The sequence below is a fragment of the Cibotium barometz genome, chromosome 29 (genome assembly GCF_041138505.1).
Source record: "Cibotium barometz isolate CiBa-2024 chromosome 29, ASM4113850v1, whole genome shotgun sequence".
Taxonomy (NCBI): Eukaryota; Viridiplantae; Streptophyta; class Polypodiopsida; order Cyatheales; family Cibotiaceae; genus Cibotium; species Cibotium barometz.
This window is the reverse complement of record NC_141074.1, coordinates 41,600,516-41,618,677: the sequence shown is the minus strand read 5'-3', so window position 1 is coordinate 41,618,677 and position 18,162 is coordinate 41,600,516. Positions and strand designations below refer to the sequence as shown.

General features: G+C 45.8%; 1 protein-coding gene across 1 annotated transcript in view; it reads left to right on the top strand.

Moving 5' to 3' along the window:
- The window catches only part of LOC147622207 (uncharacterized), a 46,928-nt gene extending 29,016 nt beyond the window's left edge, over positions 1–17,912 (top strand). Inside the window, exons 3-4 of the mRNA XM_086823687.1 lie at positions 17,008–17,133; positions 17,248–17,912. Of these exons, the coding sequence (XP_086679813.1) occupies positions 17,008–17,133; positions 17,248–17,397 (276 nt within the window). The 3' untranslated portion in view covers positions 17,398–17,912. The remainder of the gene's footprint in view (positions 1–17,007; positions 17,134–17,247) is intronic.
- Positions 17,913–18,162: the final 250 nt, after the last annotated feature.

Genomic DNA, 18,162 nt, shown 5'->3' with positions numbered 1-18,162 from the left:
CGGGCCTGTTCTCCAAACCACTCTGTCTCAGACGAAGATCTATGCATCTAGTTTCCTCTAGTCCACAATCCATTCCTGCCCTGACTCTGAACACCGTCTTGGTCTTCATTTGCTGAGAAATGAATCTGGCACTCTCACATCACCCTTGGATGATCAACCTCCCTTGGGACCGTTGCCGAAGAACTTATCTGGCTCACAGGACTGCCATCCCCTCTGGCTGTGTGGAACACCATCAACAAACCTCCTATGAGTTCTTCTCGATCTGTGTTCCTTCCTTGGGCTTCGTGTCCGTGTATTTTCCTATACCTTGGACCTGTACACCATCATATGGGACTTAGTCAGTGTTTAGCTTTGCTGAGCCTGATGCTCTGATACCAATGTAACATGCGGAAGCTCTGGGAGTCTTCTTTCAGCCCTAAACACTCTTGGAAACCATCTGATGCGAAAACGCAGATATAGAGAGAGAGGTGCTGGAAATTCAGTATATTCATATGGTACAAAAGGTACCCTAATCTACAGCCATGGGCTGCCTTACATAAAAGGTGGTAACACACCAAAAATCTGTCTCCCTATGGGGCTCCTAATGACCCAATCCGGATTGAATGATTAAAACAATGAGCAAGGGGGCCTATTTATAGCCCTTGGAATACATGGGGAATTGGCCGATTGCTGGTCAGCCAGTCATAAATGCCTTAAATGCTATTTAATTCATCCGATTGGTCCTCCTCCTCCCGCCTGCTGCTGCTGCTCCTATTTGCTGGTTCAGCCGACCACGTCTATGGGCAGCTGACACCACCTGTCCTGTAGCCGACACATCTCTGGCATTGCTGATGTCAGCCGACAGTCCTTTCTGGCAGCCAGCTGATTGCATCACCCCTCCATGATCCCAATTTGTCCTGCTCCAAGTCCACCACAGATGCTACACCTGAGGTTCCTAAATTCTGTTTCTTCCTATCTTTTACTGGCTCATACTCGTTATCTGGCTGCCTCTTCTGGATGTAGCCCTGAAAATGTCCATGGCATCTATGATGCACATGACATCCCCCTCTGCTAAACTTGATGATGGGAATCCAACCTGCTCTTGGATGACTGTCATCATCCCAATCCTGTCCCGAAGTCCCTCTGTCATCATCCATCCCTGGCAATTTTCTCTGAAAACCCGGCATGTTCTCCAAACCACTTTGTCTTAGACGAAGATCTATGCATCTAGTTTCCTCTAGTCCACAATCCATTCCTGCCCTGTGTCTCAACACCGTTTTGGTGTTCATTCCTGAGAAATGAGTCTGGCACTCTCACATCACCCTTGGAGGATCAACCTCCCTTGGGACCGTTGCCCGAGAACCTATCTGGCTCACAGGACTGCCATCCCCTCTGGCAGTGTGGAACACCACCAACAAACCTCCTGGGAGTTCTTTCCGATCTGTGTTCCTTCCTTGGGCTTCGTGTCCGTGTACTTTCCTATACCTTGGATCTGTACACCATCATATGGGACTGAGTCAGTGTTTAGCTTTGCTGAGCTTGATGCTCTGATACCAATGTAACATGCGGAAGCTCTAGTAGTCTTATTTCAGTCCTAAACACTCTTGGAAACCATCTGATGCAAAAACGCAGATATAGAGATTGAGTAGAGAGAGAGAGAGGTGCTGGAAATTCAGTATATTCATATGGTACAAAAAGGTACCCTAATCTACAGCCATGGGCTGCCTTACATAAAAGGTGGTAACACACCAAAAATCTGTCCCCCTTTGGGACTCCTAATGACCTAATCCCTAGAGGATTGAATGATTAAAACAATGAGCAAGGGGGCCTATTTATAGCCCTTGGAATACATGGGGAATTGGCCGACTGCTGGTCGACCACTCATAAATGCCTTAAATGCTATTTAATTCATCCGACCGGTCTTCCTCCTTGTGCCTGCTGCTGCCCCTATTCCCTGGTTCAGCCGACCACGTCTATGGGCAGCCGACACCACCTGTCCTGCAGCCGACACATCTCTGGCACTGCTGATGTCAGCCGACAGTCCTTTCTGGCAGCCAGCCGACTGCATCACCCCTCCATGATCCCAATTTGTGCTGCTCCAAGTCCACCACAGATGCTACACTTGAGGTTCCTAAATTTTGGTTCTTCCTATCTTTTACTGGCTCATACTCTTTATCTGGCTGCCTCTTCTGGATGTAGCCCTGAAAATGTCCATGGTATCTATGATGCACATGACATCCCCCTCTGCTAAACTTGATGACGGGAATCCAACCTGCTCTTGGATGACTGTCATCATCCCAATCCTGTCCCGAAGTCCCTCTGTCATCATCCATCCCTGGCAACCCTTTTTCTCTGAAAACCCGGCCTGTTCTCCAAACCACTCTGTCTCAGACGAAGATCTATGCATCTAGTTTCCTCTAGTCCACAATCCATTCCTGCCGTGACTCTGAACATCGTCTTGGTCTTCATTGCTGAGAAATGAATCTGGCACTCTCACATCACCCTTGGAGGATCAACCTCCCTTGGGACCGTTGCCTGAGAACCTATCTGGCTCACAGGACTGCCATCCCCTCTGGCAGTGTGGAACACCACCAACAAACCTCCTGGGAGTTTTTACCGATCTGTGTTTCTTCCGTGGGCTTCGTGTCCATGTACTTTCCTATACCTTGGACCTGTACACCATCATATGGGACTGAGTCAGTGTTTAGCTTTGCTGAGCCTGATGCCCTGATACCAATGTAACATGCGGAAGCTTTGGGAGTCTTCTTTCAGCCCTAAACACTCTTGGAAACCATCTGATGCAAAAACGCAGATATAGAGAGAGAGTAGAGAGAGAGAGAGAGGTGCTGGAAATTCAGTATATTCATATGGTACAAAAAGGTACCCTAATCTACAGCCATGGGCTGCCTTACATAAAAGGTGGTAACACACCAAAAATCTGTCCCCCTATGGTACTCCTAATGACCCAATCCCTAGAGGATTGAATGATTAAAACAATGAGCAAGGCGGCCTATTTATAGCCCTTGGAATATATGGGGAACTGGCCGAGTGCTGGTCGGCCAGTCATAAATGCCTTAAATGCTATTTAATTCATCCGACCGGTCCTCCTCCTTGCGCCTGCTGCTGCCCCTATTTGCTGGTTCAGCCGACGACGTCTATGGGCAGCCGACACCACCTGTCTTGTATCCCTCATGTTAGTTGGTTCCGTGGCAAGTCCATAATAAAATTCATTGTAATACTTTCCCATGGTTGCATGGGAATAGGCAATGGCTGAAGAAAACCTGGTGTCTTTTGCCTATCAAATTTCACCTTTTGACAGGTGATACGTGCATGTACATTTGCCTCTATGTCCTTCCGCATACCTAGCCAAAAGAAATACCGCTCAATCATGTGTGTAGTAGGTATTATGCCTCTATGACCAGCATATGGAGGAGCATGGTACTCGTCTAAAACCTTTTGCCTCATGTCAGACAGCACACACAGGCAATTATCTTTCATAAGATAACCCTCTTTGATCACATAAGAGGCATGTGCATGACCAGCCAAATCAGCCCAGATACTGGCAAAATCAGCATCTGTATGATACAAATCACGCATGGCAGACAAGTCTCCATGAGAAGCAACCAAAATAGCTGCTATATACGGCTTTCGTGACAATGTATCTGCCACTACATTCTTCTTTCCTGGGGTGTGCAAGATCTGAAAATGAAACATAGAGAGGAAATTGGCCATCCTGGTATGTTTCTCTGACAATTTAGTTTGGTAAGAAAATACCTCAAACTCTGGTGATCTGTTTTCATAGTGAAATCAGTCCCAAGAAGGTAATGTTTCCATAATTATAGCCAAGAGCTCTTTCTCATAAATGCCGAGAGAGCTCTGCTTCATGCAATCTATGGCTCTCATAAGCCACGGCATGTCCCTCTTGATTTAGGACAGCTTCTATGCAATTTCCAGATGCATCACATTCCACACTAAGGCTTTTGCAAATCGGGAATGATCAACACTGGACCATGAGTAGTTGCATCTTTTAATTTGAAGAATGCATCCCTCTCTTCATTAGTCCATTTAAATGTAGTCTTCTTCTTTGTCAAATCATGCAAAGGAGAAGCAATCCATGCAAAGTGCCAAATAAACCCGCGGTAGTAAGAGCATAATCATCAAAGAAGGCATCTATAAATTTCTTGTACCCACGGAATGTACGATCCATCATTCTATTGAATGTAGCTGGAGCATTCGTACGACCAAAAGATATAACAAGATACTGTACATCCCCAGGCACCAGTGACCACATGCACTTGATGATACCCACTCTTGAGATCAATTTGGCTAAAGCATGCCGATCCATCCAACTTGTCAAGGATGCCGTCTATGCATGGAATCGGAAACCGATTCTTAATGGTAAGCTTATTCAAAGCTCTATAATCCACACACATACGAAAAGATCCATCCTTCTTTTGAACTAAGAGGATGGGTGAACAATATGGGGAAGAGCTTGGCTGAACTAAACCCTTCTCTCAAGAAGCTCGTTTACCTGCTTCATGATCTCTTCTTTTTGGGATGCACTTACACAATAGGCTGGCCTATTAGGTGGTGAGCTACCCTACACGATCAATGCGATGATCTTCCGGTCGTATGGGTGGCAACTCATTCGGTAACTCATCAGCAAAACAATCATTGTACTTTTGCAAAATTTTCAGCCTATCATTACTAAGAGTGTTTACATGCACATTATTTTCCTCAACATTATCCCGTACAAAAATCAAGTACACAAAAATACTCTTTTTCATTACTTTCTTAATTTGTACATGAGATACAAGGGGAATAGTATCACCCTCTTTACCAGCATCAATTACATGCTCTCTGTCTTTATGCATGAAGGTGATCCTGTTGGTCTTGTAAGCTTTGCAGGGATCAATGCTTCACGCGTGTGTGCCAGGGCTTTCCAAGCAATACATCACAGCCGTTCAAAGGCGCTACAAGAAATCCTCATGATCCACATAGCCTTGAATGTGTATGCACAACTTGTCAATAATAGACATAATCTGCACTTCTCTACCAACAAAGGCAGTCCCTGCTTCGATTTGAGGACCCATGTCTTCTACTTCAATACCCAAAGCAACTGCCATCTGTGTAGATATGAAGTTCTCAGTTGCACAATCATCAAACATGAACAAAGCGGGCTGATCCTTAAGTTATCCCCAAGCTTTACATACAACCTTGTCTTTGTTATCATGTGAAGTGTTGCCTTGCACATCCGGAACCATATGCTCATTGGGCATTGATGCATTTGCATTATCATACTGCTTCTTATTTGGGCATGCATTTGCAATATGCTCGGTGCTACCACAAGTAAAGCACTTCCCCTCGCTCATATATTGTTTTTTTTGCTCCGAAGTGAGACCATAGTCTCTCACTTTGAAGAGACATTTCTTGGTAGAGTTATTTTCAGCCTTTAGACCATTTTTATCTTGGTTTTGATCCTTTTTAGGTGGCTGTCCATTATTTTGCAGGTTTCGGACAGCTCTCTCTTTGCCTTGAAATGAGGGTTTAGCCTTTTTGGATTGACTGAAGAGGCAAGAATTGGGCATAGAACCTCTCCTTGAACTCTTCCCATGATCTAATAGGATTCGGTGTGAGCTTCTCCGTGAGCCACCAATGGGAAGCAGTGCCTTTCATGAACATGCTTACATGCCGGATCATGGATTTCTGAGTGAAATCCTCATCACTGAAAGCAATATCAAACTAGGTAATAAAAGTAAGTGCCTTTGATGCATCATATTTCCCACGATATGCGTCAAACTTCACAGATTTGTCTCCGGCTTTGAAGTCACGAGACTTTGATGCATGAGCTTGCATCTCAACATGTTTTCTCGCATGTTTGTCCATTGGGATAGCCCTTGTGACTGGCATCGTTTTAGGAACAAAAGGTGATGCATTAGGCATAGATACATGTGCCCTGTAAGCATGAGGCATAGCTGGCTCCTCAACATGCATTGGTGCATTTTCACCAATAGCTTCTCCCTCACGAGCACACTTGAAGTCACGAGTGGCATGAGAGATACGCGGAATACCTGTACCAACAGAAAATTGCAGCCCATGTTGCATGTGTTGTGCATGCACATTTTCAACGGCAATGGCATTTGACATACACTTTGACCACTGCCATAAACATTGCATCCTTGGGCTACATAAGGTACTCCTGCATGGCGTGAAGTAGCCAATGGTTCCTCTCCCAGAGCATCAAGATTCATCATCTTAGACATAAGTTCTTGTTCGGACACTTGTAGGGATTCCAAGACATGTGGGATGGTTGCCTTTTTTGCATAGACATCCTCGGTACGAGCTAAGTATGCACGTGGTACATCCCTCGGTTGCATGTGCAACTCTAAGCAATCATTGCCATTGCATGTTCCATATAAGATTCAGCTTTCTTGGCTTTCAAACGGTCACGTACCAATTGATCCTCGTAGTGGTAGAGCTTCAATTCTTCTTGTTGTGCATAGAGAAGAGCCTGCATACGAGTAAGTTCAGCCCTTAAGACTATGGACTCTTCTTCGTGCATTTTCGGTGGCTAAATGGTGACAATAGGTGTCAGCCATTCCCGGGGAATAGCAGAGTCGATGTTGAGGCTGAGTCTGTCTCTACCCTTGGTTCCTGCCAGGCCTCTCTCCTGAGCCTCCAAGGGCAACTGCCGCGTGTAAGCCAATCTCCAAGGGACCTGGCAGGTCGTGTGCTCAATGCTCCCCATGATACATGAGGTCGGGTCTCCAATATATGGCCACTAGGTAAACGGATCAGGGGGTTCCAGATTAGGGGCTGTCAAAGACGCTTCTCTAAAGACTAAGGCTACCGGAGCTAATTGCCTAAGGGCTGGCCTCAGGTGATCCCAAGATCGGATGTCCTCAAAAGCTGGACTAAATTTGTGGGCCCCGCATCTCAGTGAAGATCCATCTAGTGCTTTGCGGCCAGGGGCCCCTAGGCTCGAGGTACAGGCTGAAATTCGAGCCAAGAGGAAGTCCTTCCAAGGCTCACCATCGGGATAGAGTCCTTTAACAATCAGCTTGCCTAGCAGGGTGCAACTCTGAATAGCGTGGGTCTATGATGCCTAGGTCCCCTCTGCATCGTGGTTGAATGATCACTCTCCAGGCCACCTTGGCCCGGAAAGGCCTACCATCACTGCCGGCTAACAAGAAGTTCCGGATCAACTGCTGTACTTGACCAATGCATACTCGGGAGAAGGCCCAACAAGAAATAATGGACCACATGGTGGTAAGAAGGACCTAGTTCGCCACCACCACTCGACCAGCTAAGGAGAGCCTCGCAGTGCTCCAGTACAAAAGCTTCTTCCGAATGCTCAGAAGAAGAGGGGCGAGCTGCTGCTCTGGAGGGATATCGATGCCCACTTGGCATCCCAAATAGCGGATTGGAGTGCCCCTCGAGATCCACTGGAAATCCTCCACTAGGCGCTAAGTTTAGGCGGGTGTAGAGCCGAGACCACACGACTTGTCCCAGGTGATCTGCCCTCCTGATGCGCGACAAAAGATCTCAATCGCCTCAACGAATCTCTGGAGATTCCCCACATCTCCGGATAGGTATGCCGCTGTGTCATCTGCAAACTCTGAGTCTAGCAGCTACTCTTGAGTATGGAGGGGGAGACGCAATCCTTGGAGTCCGGTCTCCTAAGCAGAGAGGAAACTGTTCATGGCCTCGGCGACGAATATGAAAAGGTAAGGTGCTAGTGGACAGCCCTGCTGGACCAAGCGAGAAAGGGGAAATCTGTCGCCTCGGGCTCCCTAAATGAGGACCTGATTGTGGGAAGCCGAGTAAAGTCTTGAAACACCACGGATCCACTACTCTGGGAACCCCATCCGGTGCAGCGTGCCCTCCAGAAATCTCCAATCAACCCTATCATAAGCTTTCTCAAAGTCTAGGAGGAGCACTATGAGGTCCTATTGTCGTAACTTGGCTGAAGCTATCGCCTCCCAGAAAGTGAGGATGTTGTCATGAATGCTCCGATCCTAAACAAAACCTGTCTAAGTGTCATGGATCAAGTCGGGGAGGAAAGGCTGAAGTCTTCGACTGATGACCTTGACCAAGATCTTGTAGGCAGTTCCAAGGAGGGTGATGGGTCTCCACTGAATCTGTCACCACCTTCCTTAGGAATCAAATGAATCAAACCCTCTGAGAGCCTCTCTGGCATGGCGCCTGTAATCATAATCTCATTGAAGGGTGCTCGAAGGCCGCCTTCCATGATATCCTAGTGGCGAAGGAAACTGAAAGCCCGTCCGTTTCTAGGCATTTGCCCCTAGGAAGAGCCGTCAAGGCCTCCGCCTGCTCGAAGGGGGTCAATAAGAAGGTCTAAAGAGCGGGTGGAACCACCTCTCTCATGTGTCGCTAGACTTGCTTTTGCACATCCACCACCTGTGGGGATAATGGGGCACCTATGAGGAGGGATCTAAAAAAGTTCGTGGCAATGGCTCTCACGGGGGGGGGGGTTGCTCCATCTTGGCCACGCAATCGGTGAATACGATCTCTCCGCTTGTGAGGGCCTGCAATCTCTCCACCCTCCTCTCCTCGATGGATCTGAGCTCTAAATGGGTGGCAGCAAACTGACCCCCAATCCATGGGCTATCAGGGGAACTCTCCTAAAGACACCGGAGAGAAGCAAGACCCCTCTGAATGCTCCTCGCCACCAATTTGCTCTGTGCTGCCTCTTGCAAAAATTTGCTAATCTCCCCAAGGCTGGCATCCAAGGTACGCTTGAAATAAATTCCAGTCCCTCCCATATCTGCTTTATCCTACTGCAAATCTCTGGGTCCTAAATGAGGCCTCTGCGATCCTAGTGCTCGCATGCTTGTTCTACTTGCAGGGGTATCAAAGAAAACAATTTCCATCTTGTAGGATGTCCACAGCGAAACCCTAACCCTAAAAATCAGCAATCCCTAACCCTAAGCAAGGATTGTATGGAAGAATGGGAGAGAATGTCCTTGCCAATTTTTAAATGTTTGCGCAATTCTGTCTGATGTTTGCGCATCATTTTGTGCATATCTCCTCACCCGGTTGAATCATCACCCATAAGGAGTTGCCACCCTTCACTGTGAAAAGACACCACTTTTCGCTTCTTTAAAAAAAAAAATGAGTAATGTTACTAAGGTTCTTACCTTAGCCTTATTTTAATAAGGCTTTCCTTATTATTAAGCCACACAAGAAGCCTACATAAAAACGTCTAATGCGGCCAGCAAAAAAAAGGAACAAAAAATATATATATAAAAACCATCTGAATGTTGTTTTTGGCCTCTACATGCAGCGCGCACATAAACTAACTTCAAAAACAAAAAATGTGAAGCAAAATGGCCAGCGCACACCAAAAAAAGGACTACACAAAAAACGATCAACCGCACCCTTCTCCTTGAATAGGTGCTTCTCTGCATTGAAAAAAAACCACCCTCCTCTCTGCAGCATGGTAGCTTGATGCCCCTTCCCTTTGTCATACATAGATGGCAACACGTGTGTGATTTTTCCTTAAAGCTTTTTGCAATTCAAACATTAAAAAGGTGGATTGTTTATACAACAGAAACTCACAAATTCATCATCATATGGGCACCACACACTTCAAGTGTGCCAATTGGGATCTATGGTTTTAAAAAACAATAAAAACCCCCTCTACTCCCTCTTCATCGGCAACAACTAGTCCCAGTGCTCTCGGTTCCAGCTGATGTTTCTACCTATAGAGGGTGGTCTATAGCAGTCTCCTCAGCTTGCCACCTACCCTTCCCAGTTCACAGTATGCCTCTTTCTCACCCACCTGCAAATGGTTCTCACTAGGACGCAAAGGCATCAGCAACCACAACCCCCGAAGCCTCAACTTTTAGAGTCTTCATCTCAGCCTACTACTATGGAGGACCAGATCCATGCCTGGCAGTCCAGCTCCAAACGATTGGCTTCAAGCTTTGAAGTAGATGCATCAGTCGTTCTGGTAGCAGCTTCGAGAGTCCATGGCCACAGTGGCTTCTCAGATCCAACAGTTGTTGCAGATGGATCACCATTCTCATACCGGTTCTATATAGCAATCGACACTATAGTATCTGTACCACACAATGAAGACAACATTTCTCCCGAGATGGAAGGTGACGATCTTAATACTCTTTGTTGTCTTTTGCAAGCTAGTAAAACAAAGAAATTGGAAATTAAACCCCGAGTACGCTTGTATTTTGACTCTATGGTTCTTATTGATGCCAAGAAGATTACATTTGCCGCATCCTTACTTTAAAGTTAAGGATACTGCCTTACTTTGGTTGCAATGACGACATCACATTGGAAAATGATTGCAACGTGGAAAAAATTTGAGCGGGTCATCCGTAAGTATTTATTCTTGCCAATGCGAATCTTCAAGCTCGAACTCGTTCATGCACTTTGACCAAACTGGTTCTCTATTTTCTTATATTCCACAGTTCACTAATATGATACTGGAGATTGATTCTTTGTCCCCAGCTGACGAGCACGCCAAGGGTGTTGTGGATCTGAATTGGAATTCTTAGACATCGGCCTCTCAAGGTCGTTATGGCAATGGTTCATATATGGCTCGTGAAGGTCATGAACAATAATCATCAGGCAACTTTCAATTACGACCCCACTTCCCTTGGCAACATTTGCAACAACCTTTCGGACAAGAAGGGCATCTTCTTATCATTCGAGCGTCAACAGTTCTTTCAACCACGTGCATTGAGACTCTAAACGTGACTAGCCTTGCAAGCTTGGTCCAACAACAACCTCATCTTCTCATGAATGACAAAAGATGAGATTGTGCACAATTTGTCATGGCAATCATAGACAGTTTGAATGTCCTAAACAACCTAATGCTACTCAAAACCATAATCAACTTCAGAAGACTTCTCCGATAATTCAAAAGGAAAACATGCAATAGCTCGTGCACTTCATGTTAGTGCTAGTCTTGCGTCAATCATTTCTTCAGAGAGTTCACATACTGACATGGAACACATTTGTGGATCTAAAGCTGACTCTCCTAACTTGGACACATCTATGGCAAACTTTATTGCGTCACTTGATGACAACACTGAGGATTCTTCCAGCATGACTTCAGAAGAATGGGAGGAGAATATTGAAAAGTCCTTGGACTTTTTATCTCAACATGATGAGTCACCAATGGTGGACTTCTTTGAAGGCATAGAGACTACCAAAGTGAATTTAACACTTGTTTCAATCTTACCCACATGGGATGACACGATTGATACCAAACAAGAGGATAATGTTTTCAACACTGCAGAGAATTTCACACATTCTTCTAATTACTTTGATGAGTACTTCACTTCTTTCAATCCATTGAGGTATCATTGAGAGAATTCATGGTGAACTTCCAGATTCTTGTACATTGCAGCACAACCAAGTCAACTTCAAGCCCAACATTTGGAAGCCAACAAAGAAAGAAGACATTAAAGAATGATTCTATGACTTGGGATTTAGCATTTAAAGCAAGACAACAAGATAATATTTTCAATATTTCTCAGTGTGAGCTTCATCACAAGCACAAATGTTCTAATGACAAATATCTTCAAGAACATCTACCAATATTTCCAAAAGTCTTTCAACATCAAACGTCTCTTATTTAGCCAGAGTCTTATTTTAAGTGGGAGGGAATGTCATGATTGTGACTTTATCTCTCTAACTACTCTTGATTAGCCTTCAAACATTGAAAGGACACCAGTGAAGGGTCACACCTTGGCACCTGGGTCATCACTAAAGAACACATCTCTTCAAAGAGATACATCTATCGATCAAAGGACACATCTCTACGTGGAAAGAACATGACTATTCATTCAAGAGTTACACCCTTCGGTTACGGATCATTTGTAACTTTTCAGGCCCTATTTAAGGTGGCCTTGTGTCCGAATGCAACACAACACAACTTTATACTCTCTGATTCCTATTTACTCAAGTATTTAAGCATTAAGATCTTTTATTATGTTTAATAATGTTCAATTAAGCTAAAAGCTTAACACTTGCACATAGTAGCTAATCCTAAGATTGTGGTTTAACATCTGGCTCACACATGCAAAAAGCAAAGCCTAGTTCTTGGAAAGCATCACACATTGTCTCTTTTCCTTCTCACCAATTCTCACACAAGCATGCATACACGACACCCCACCTCATCGAGAGCATAAATCAAAAAGCTTAAAAGCAATAGTAATCACAAGGAATACGTGAATCTTGTGCAAAGCCCTAGGAAAGAGGTTCGGAAAGCTTACAGAACATCGCTCCATGCATCACCCCATCTTTCACACCAATTTAGGGTAGCCTTGATACCAACTGTCAAGGGTTTGTCACGACCAACCCTCTCCAAGATCCCCTAAACACTTGTTAAATCCAAATTAGATTCGTGAGGCGCAGGCTCACCACCCAACCATAGATCTAGTATATTAGATCACCCCCGAGAGTAGGTGTCCATTAAGACCATACCTGCAAGCCGTGGTGTCCAAACCACTAGGACCCACCCAAAAGGGCCATCGGCAAACCGTCTCCATCATATGGACTGGCAGGATTGGGTTAGCACTCATGGCTTCGGTTACCTAATACCGACTATCATAGCACACAAGGCTACAACAATACAATAACCCACTTGACTCATAATCCTAACTTGTATAGCTTTTTCGAATAAAATTATACTCGTGAGATTATTTGCTCATAACTCACTTATGAGTTATATATTAAAAAATGGGGCTGTCCAAGGTACAGAAAAGGTGGCAGAGCATCTATAGAGAGACCGTGTGTTCTCATCTACTTTGTTGCTCAGCATACTAACAGTTCTCAGTCCTTCAGTCCCTTGTAATGCAAGATGCATGGATGAGGACAAGGTTAGCCATGGGAGTTGATGTCTACCGTGTGTGGTCACGTGATTCCAAACACACTTACCCTTTGTGTGTGTGTGAGAGAGAGAGAGAGAGAGAGAGAGAGAGAGAGAGAGAGAGAGTTCTATTAACATTTGCAGAAGGCATAGTCACAGGGGACGTGGGGGACGGACCCTTGGGACGGGGGAACGCTGTCCCATAACGTGCCGAACGGAACTGGACAGGGGACGTGTGAGCCCACGCTGCAACAAGGGGACTGCGATTCCGGGACGGCGGGACGGCTGTTTGTGTGGGATGGAGCTGGACGGGACGGTTAGCGGACCGTTGCGCAGTTGGCCGTTGCGCCCTGTAGCTGTTGGGCGCCTAGCCATTGAGCAGCCGTCCCCACTTGGTCCATGGCTATAAGAAGAGCCCCCATTGGCAAGGCTCAAGCAAGGCTCAAGCTCAAGCCTCAATGCTCTTCAACTTTCAAGTCTCAAGTGGAAAGCTCATTGGCTCAACACTCCTCAACTTTCAAGGCTCAAGACCCAAGTGGGCATTGGGCAACCGGGCAAGGCTCTAGCTCTCCTCAAGCCTCAAGGCTCAAGTGGCATTGGGACCTTGGGTAAGTTGTAATTTCAAGTTGTCACTTGTAGTCCTGTTGCCCTCCTACATTCACCTCTTGCTCTAGCCTCTTCATTGGCAAGCCTCTCCTACTCTCACCTCCATTGCTCAAGGCTCAAGCCTCTCCTACATCTCTCTCCTACACTCACGGTCTCACCTCCTCTTGCTTTAGCCTCTCCTACATCTCTCTCTACACTCACCTCCATTGCTCAAGCCTCCTTGGCACTTGCCTCCATGGCATCTTCATCGCGACCATCCCCCGTACCTCGTTCCGGCGGCGCCAATACGAATAGAGGAAGGAGGACCGAAGGTTGGTCTTGGTGGGAAGAGGTCAACTCCGATCATCCCGGAAGTGGAGGAGGCTCTCGCCCATGGTCTTGCAAGCTATGTCCATATAGGCGAACGGGTGGGGCGGATAAAGTGAGAGCTCACCTCTTGCATGAGCCCGGTCATGAGGTCCGATTTTGTGATTATGTCACACCGGAGACGAGGAGGAGGCTTCTTGAACGTGTTGCCGCACATGAAGCCTTGCTTTCAAGGAGGAGAGTGCCGCATGTGGCCGTGGATCCTGCAACACTAGTGAGGCCATCCCAAGGTTCGGCATCCACATCGGCATCCCCATGTACATCCACTTCATTGGCACCCGCGGGTGCATCACCCGCCCCACAAGAATGGGCCCCAACACCGTCCTTCTCCATGCCGACCGCATCCACACACTCACGCCGGCAAAGTACTCTTGAGGGTAGTTGGGACCCCAAGAAGAAGAAAGAGGTGGATACGGCCATAGCCCGCTTCTTCTTTCATGACCACATTGCTTTCCTTGCTGCCAGGTAATCAAGAATTAAGATGTCTAGCTTAAGATCTATCATTTTACAATGTTCCTCTTACAAGTTACTTGAACTTTGAACTTTGAAGTTGATCGGTTATTAAATTATTCATTTTTTGTGGATAGATCGGACTACTTCAAGGTCATGGTGAAGAAGATAGGGGAGTATGGTCCAAACTATACGCTCCCATCATCGGAGTCCTTGCGCACCACATTGCTAGAGAAGGAGAAGAGGCTTGTGGAGTAAGCAACAGAAAACACGAAGCGACAATGGGCAAGGAATGGAGTGTCCCTGATAGCCGATGGATGGGGTGATACGCGGAAGAGATCCATCCATGGCCTTGTCGCATATTCCCGCGGTGAGATGTACTTCATCGCCTCACATGATGCTTCTGGGACCAGGAAGAGTGCTGATGTGCTAGCAGTAGAGTGGGCTAGTGGCATAGAGATCATTGGCCCAGACCTAGTTGTGGGCTTTGTTGCTGATGGGGAGGCTTCAAACAGGGCAGCCGGAGCGATCATTGAGAGCATGTACCCCAACATCATCGTGTCATTTTGCATGGCATATTGCTTAAATAATCTCTTGAAGGATATTGGGGACTTGCCATGGATCCGGCCTATCATCCAAGTGGGCAGCCAAATAGTGACATTTGTCACAAACCATCAGTTCCTACGCCATGAATTCTCCAAAAAATCTAGTCGTCAGCTGCTCAAATACTCAGATACGAGGTTTGCCTGCAACTTCTTGATGCTCCACCGATTGAAAGAGTGTAGTGGTGCATTGAGACAGTTGTTCATTAGTGACGAGTTCACTTCTTCACCATTGGCTTCCACTGAGACAAGAGCTCTATGCAAGGAAAAAGCAGAGAGCCCTGATTTTTGGGAAAAAGTGAAGTGCATTGGTGCTATGGTTCAACCTATTGTCCACTTGATGAGGCTTGTGGATGGTATGAAGCCATGCATCGGCAAGGTATATGAGGCTATGGACAGCATGATAGAGAAGCTGAGGGATTTGGAGCCAGATGAGGACAGGTACGAGGAGATCCGTGCCCTATGTGTGCGTAGGTGGAACTCCTACTTCTCTCCTTTGCATGCAGTAGCCTATGTGGTGGACCCTGAGTTTCAGGGTAAAGGGCAAGAAAGTGACGTAGAGGTGAGCAAGCTATGGAGACTTGTCTTGACTCGACTTGTGCCTGACCCAAATGTTAGGCGGAAGATCCATGACCAGTTGTCCAGGTATAGGAGCTTTCAGGGCTCTTATGGAGACATGGATGCACAGGATGATCGCTTCAAAGTTGGGGCCGCTTTGTGGTGGGAAGATTTTGGTTCGGATGGACTTGAGCTTCAGCATCTAGCCATCCGCATTCTCAGCCAGGTAGTGAGTTCCTCTTGTCTAGAGCAACTTTGGAGCTCATACAATCACATTGCATCGAAGAAGAGGAACCGTCTTGGGGTGGAACGGGCAAATAATCCAGTCTTTGTGAGTGCAAACTTAGGAATGCTTTGCAAGAGTGCAACTGCAAAGGCTGATGCATTTACCGAGTGGGAGATGTCTCAAGATGATGAGGAGTTGGAGGAGCAAGTGGAGGACATCTCTATGGAGCCTGCAGGCATTGCAGGGACCCATGATCGTGAGGCCAGCACTTCATTTGCCCCTTGAGGCTTTTTTACATATGTACTACTCTAGTGATAGTCTCTTTTTTGTATGCCACTTACGTGGTTAGGGCCTAGGCCTTTGCCCTTGTATTTTGCTTTAGCCTTTGGCGACTGGGTCCTGGGTGCCCGATCTCCTTTTTTGTAACACCCATTTTTTTGCTAGTATGACTTAATATTGATGCTTTGGAAGTGTAAAGTGACTTTGTTTTAGTATTGTTGAGTTTCTTAAATGAGTGCTTACTTAAAATTTCATATTTTGTATGCTGTCCCATGCCGTCCCCCGTTCCCCGTCCCTGTCCCCGTTCCCCGTCCCATGTTACTATGGTAGAAGGCCAAAAACGTCTGACATGGGATCTCATTCGCTGATAAAAAAGAAAACATCAAACTAAATCAAAAAATAAGAGTCCTAGGATTCATATACAAGTCATGCTGAGTGATGCTGCATCTACAATAGTAGGAGATTTGTTCCCGACAAACTGATGTTTGGGTCTAAAATCTTGGATGAGGGCTTTTTCATCACGAAAAACGCCCCATTTTGCTTCTTGATGTGCTGCTGGAATTTTCATGAGTTTTACGCCTTTTTGCTTCAGCTGTGATGGGGCGAGCTCATGTGCGATCCACACTTTGGTACCCTTCGAGTTCTTGGACTGTTTAAGGATATCCATTTTGCTGAATTTGGTGTCAAAGGTGAGGGTCATGTGCGGGGTTACCATTTTGTTTGTCAAAATCTGTTACTGTGGAATGGTTTCACTTGATCATTGGGGGTGTGTGAAACAAATTGCGGAGGTATGTAATCCTCGTACTCCCAATCTTTGGGTAACCTACGGATTCAGATTTTGAGGGCTAGTGCATCTCGACGCTTCTGTTGCCATGGTTTCATTAGTGGTGCTCTCCACCTTCTTGGCCTTGGTGAGGATGATCTCCACCTGTGCATCTACGGTGTCTTGATGGGATTCCACCTCTGCAAGGTGATCTTCGACGTGCGCGCGTGCAAGAGAGAGAGAGAGAGAGAGAGAGAGAGAGAGAGAGAGAGGGAGTTTCTATTGTTTTGTATCACTTTCTTAATGTGTGATTCTGCAGACGCTAGTCTTCTTGTGGTTCCTTCTATCTGGCTGGTTGTTTAGAATCATCCTTTTCTCCATGTGGGTGCTGCCTTTGGCTGCTCCATTGCTTATCAGATCTGCTGCAAGAAACATGATTGTTGAGGTAGGTATTATAGCGCCTGCATTCTTTAGTGTTTCTCTTGAATGTTTGTAAAATCAACACAAATTACATGGATTGTCATTTAAAGCATCACTTGTATATACACATTGGATGCAGGGTGCTTGCCCATCTTGTAAAAGGCGGTTTATAGGGAATCGCAGTCAAATGGTTGTGTGCAATTATTGCAAGGCTGTGGTGTGGCAGCCAAGACAAGACTTTTCGAAAGACCAATCGGATCCATCAATCATCGATGTAGATATTGATTAAGTGCTCTCAGCTGCAGGCTGGTTGTTATGCATGAGAGCTTGCTCCATGTCAAAGCTGCTTTTACGAGTATAAGACGTTTCAGCATTTTATTCCAGGCACACGTTAGACAGGGAAGCTCTGTTGCTGTGTGTATTTTCTTGGAATGAGATTCTTCCAAATAGTCTGTACAACTGCCTGGATGTATATTTGTTTGCTTTTTGCTTACATTGAAGGAGTTCAACATACAAGGCTACAAGCCCAAGTGCAGTGTCAAGTTTTTGGTGGCAAAATCAGCTTTGCTATGATACTCAAGAAGACACTACTGGATGTGAAAGTTTAGGTTTATGTAGGCATACATGATCATTTGTACATTTCAAGTCGTGAATTTTGAGATAATATTGAACATGACACTGTCTGGTGAAAAGCTCTAGACAGAGAACTTCCCCCTATGATGGTGCCTAGTATCCAACATAGACGAGGCTGTATTGTGTAGTAGCTTGAACTTATCCCATTGTTAGACATGCTAGCTTAGGCTTGATGCTTGTAGTAGGTGGATCGGCTTATACACTTTCATGCACCCAATTTTTGGACTGTTGATGAGACCAGGGAAGAGCATAACCTGCCTATATTTTATGCTATTTCATACAGGGCATACTAGCGTAGGGTGCCTTGGATTATGTAGTGTCATGCTCTTATCATGACTTTGTCTGTCATCGAATCTGCCTCTTTTTGCTGCATTCTACTTTCTAGCACAGTTAATGCCATGCTGGTTGCTTGGAGTTGAAC